The sequence below is a fragment of the Macadamia integrifolia genome, unplaced genomic scaffold (genome assembly GCF_013358625.1).
Source record: "Macadamia integrifolia cultivar HAES 741 unplaced genomic scaffold, SCU_Mint_v3 scaffold1224, whole genome shotgun sequence".
Taxonomy (NCBI): Eukaryota; Viridiplantae; Streptophyta; class Magnoliopsida; order Proteales; family Proteaceae; genus Macadamia; species Macadamia integrifolia.
In genome coordinates, this window is record NW_024868125.1 from 63,164 (window position 1) to 65,929 (window position 2,766).

Consider the following 2,766-nt stretch of genomic DNA (forward strand, 5'->3'; position numbering starts at 1 on the left):
GGCGTGCCTCAACAAACATTTGCACACCTTGCCAATTTAATGCTAACTTTATGTTTGTTTTGACTTAGAACTTTTCTTGGCTTAAGACAGCTTAATCTGATCCTCTCCAGTTAAGCTGGGCGCCCAATTACATCCGGCGGCTGAGAGTTTCCCAGGCATTCACGAGAGCCTTGGGACTCAAATCCTCTCCAGCCATTTGGGTAAATGGCATCCCATATCTGATGATGGCAGGACCTAATGTGTGCACTTTTGTGTTCGGGTGCATGTCCAGGTCCTTCCAACCATAGATGGTACGCTTGTGCTGTTTAATGTTCCGATGGCTGGAGAGGATTTGAATCTCCTCTCATGGAACTTTCAACCATTGGATGCACGCCGAGTGCCCAGCACAGTTGGGGAGGATCTGAATCGGCTCAACTCTCCCCACCCAATATCCACCCAAGAGTTGAAGACCCACCTTCACTGCTAACCCAATGTGGCTGAAGTACATCCAATAGAGGTTAGAGGATGAAAACCCATCACAAAGACATGATTCATGAAGGTGTTTTGTTTATTTGTTCTGGACCTTCCATTACTAAATATGCTTGTCTGGTCTTAAACCAACAGAAGAATAAGAAGTCAAGAACACGTCGGGGCCACTCTCCCCCTCGTATGATGATGATGAAGCCTGAGCCCTGAGGCTTCTGTAGCTGTAGGTGGTGGTGGTGATAGTGGAGCTCCACTACCACTGCTCCCTTCCCCAAATAAAAAAAGAAAGGGAAGGTAGAGATGATTTAGGAGAAAAAAACCCAACATGATTTGGGTCTCTGAATGATTAGAAACCTTAAAGACGGCTCAATCGGCCGACCACACCGACGACCATCCCCTGTTAGGCTTGTCATGGTGGTCAAGCTCTTGTCTGTGTCTGTGTCTGCGTGTGTGTGTTGTGTGGCCGTGGCTGAATGGCTCTACTTCCATTCAAAGTTTCAAACACGCGCTTCCATCGAGGCTTGACCACAAAATGGAGTAGTATTTGTAGTTCTTTGGTGGGAAAAAGAAAGCAAAAGTGGTGGTGTTTTGATGGCTTTTTGTGTTGGTCTTCGACTGTGAGTAGTGATTAGTGATTAGTGAATTCCTTCCTTCTCGCTTTGTTATATGAAGTGATTTGCTTGGATGCCGTTGGGATTGGCAAAGGGATGGCGTTCGCCTTTTCACAAACGCTTGGAACGAATTTCTGTAAAGAACTAATACACCCACCACTGACCGAGTTAACTCGCTTCCTCCTCCTTTTTTGCTCTATTCTTCTGCAACCCACCTCCTTGACGGTTAATGGAACTAGCCCTCCTTCTCCTTTTCCTTCATTGACAAGGCTTGTCCTAACTGTGAAGCGTTTTTAGCTTTGGGTCGGTCATGGCTCCTGCTGGGAAGATTTCTTCATTCTATCGTGAGGGAAACAATTGGTACGTTCTTCTTTCTTTCCGTTTCTGTTCTCAAAAGTTTGATTTTTGTTGAATTATTGTTCTTGTTTAGGGAAGGGAGTGTTTGAAATGCTTACCTTGGAGTCCTCTCAAAGCTCCTGCTCGGTTTGAATTGGAGGCTTTTGCTTAAATTATTGAGTTTTCTCTCTAACTAAACATAGAATGTAGCTTTCCATTGCAGACATGAATCCATATCCCCACTCCTCTTCTCCCATGGCATTTGAAATAAGTCAGTAATGTAATTCTGGGAGTTTATCCCAGACATCAACTTATCACGGGATGAATCTGTTTCAACTTTCAAATGAACATTCAAATTTCAATATTCCAATTTTAATGCTTTAATTTACAATTTATAGAGAGTAAAAAAATGTGATGTGGAGAAATTTCATCAAGTAGTATAGCATGTTGAGAGATTATAATGATTCTTTCCCCCTCTACCCTAGGTTCTGTAATGCTGGTCTGCGTAGTGATATTACCATTGAAGTCGAGGGTGTATTCTTCCATCTTCATAAGGTATGTTTTCTCCCATTGAAATTTAATTTACGCTGATCTTTCCGTTATGATGATTTGCTGCAACTTGAAAGGGGAAAAAACACTAGTGGGATGTAGATGTGTAAATCAGACTTGATAGAAATTTTCATACGTGGATGTGTGGTGCTTGTTAATCTGCATTATTGAAAGCACCAAAAATCTATTGCTAATTTGATGGGTACATGTGAAAATTGGCCCATTTCCCCATTCTTTTGTCGCAGAGTCGCACATTAACTTGTAGGAACTAAACTCTATTTTTGGCTCAATCATAGAAGCCTATTCTTCTGTCCATTATTTCACAATTCATAGATTGGAAAATAATAAATAGTAGACCACAAACCGCAAACACAGTCTACCAAGTTCTTGTTGGATGAACAAAGTCACTTGAAGTCACTAAGTTAGCCACAGTTTTCTGGCTTTGAAAGATATAGAGTATCGGGGATGAAATTGAGCATTTTCTTGGTGGAACCAGTTGGACAGTGGGTCCTTCCTGTACATGTGAACTATTAGACCTGTTATTTTGGTTGGTTGGGCATCCTTGCTTTCTGTAAAATGTGTCCATCAAATTTCATCTTGCCAACTAGATTAAAAAAATAGATTACATGTTTAAGGATTATTGAGCATGAAAAAATTATTTAATAAGCAAGTCTTTGACCTCCACCTCTCCCCTCCTATACCAGCAGCCCTTAGGGATGAACCATATGTCCTGTTCTTTCTTGCTTTCCCCCCCATTCTGCAGTAGGTTGGTCTTTTCTTTTTCTTTTTTTTTTTTTTTTTTAAT

The 2,766-nt window shown here is 41.4% G+C and overlaps 1 protein-coding gene across 2 annotated transcripts in view; it reads left to right on the plus strand.

Annotated features, from left to right (window-relative positions):
- The first annotated feature begins 275 nt into the window (after positions 1 to 275).
- The window catches only part of LOC122063165 (BTB/POZ domain-containing protein At3g44820-like), a 6,981-nt gene continuing 4,490 nt past the window's right edge, over positions 276 to 2,766 (plus strand). For both annotated transcript variants that reach the window (XR_006135214.1, XM_042626867.1), the window contains exons 1-2: positions 276 to 1,436; positions 1,898 to 1,967. Coding sequence is in view for 1 of the 2 variants with exons in the window: in XM_042626867.1 (XP_042482801.1) it covers positions 1,387 to 1,436; positions 1,898 to 1,967 (120 nt within the window). In the remaining variant the exon portion in view is untranslated. The remainder of the gene's footprint in view (positions 1,437 to 1,897; positions 1,968 to 2,766) is intronic.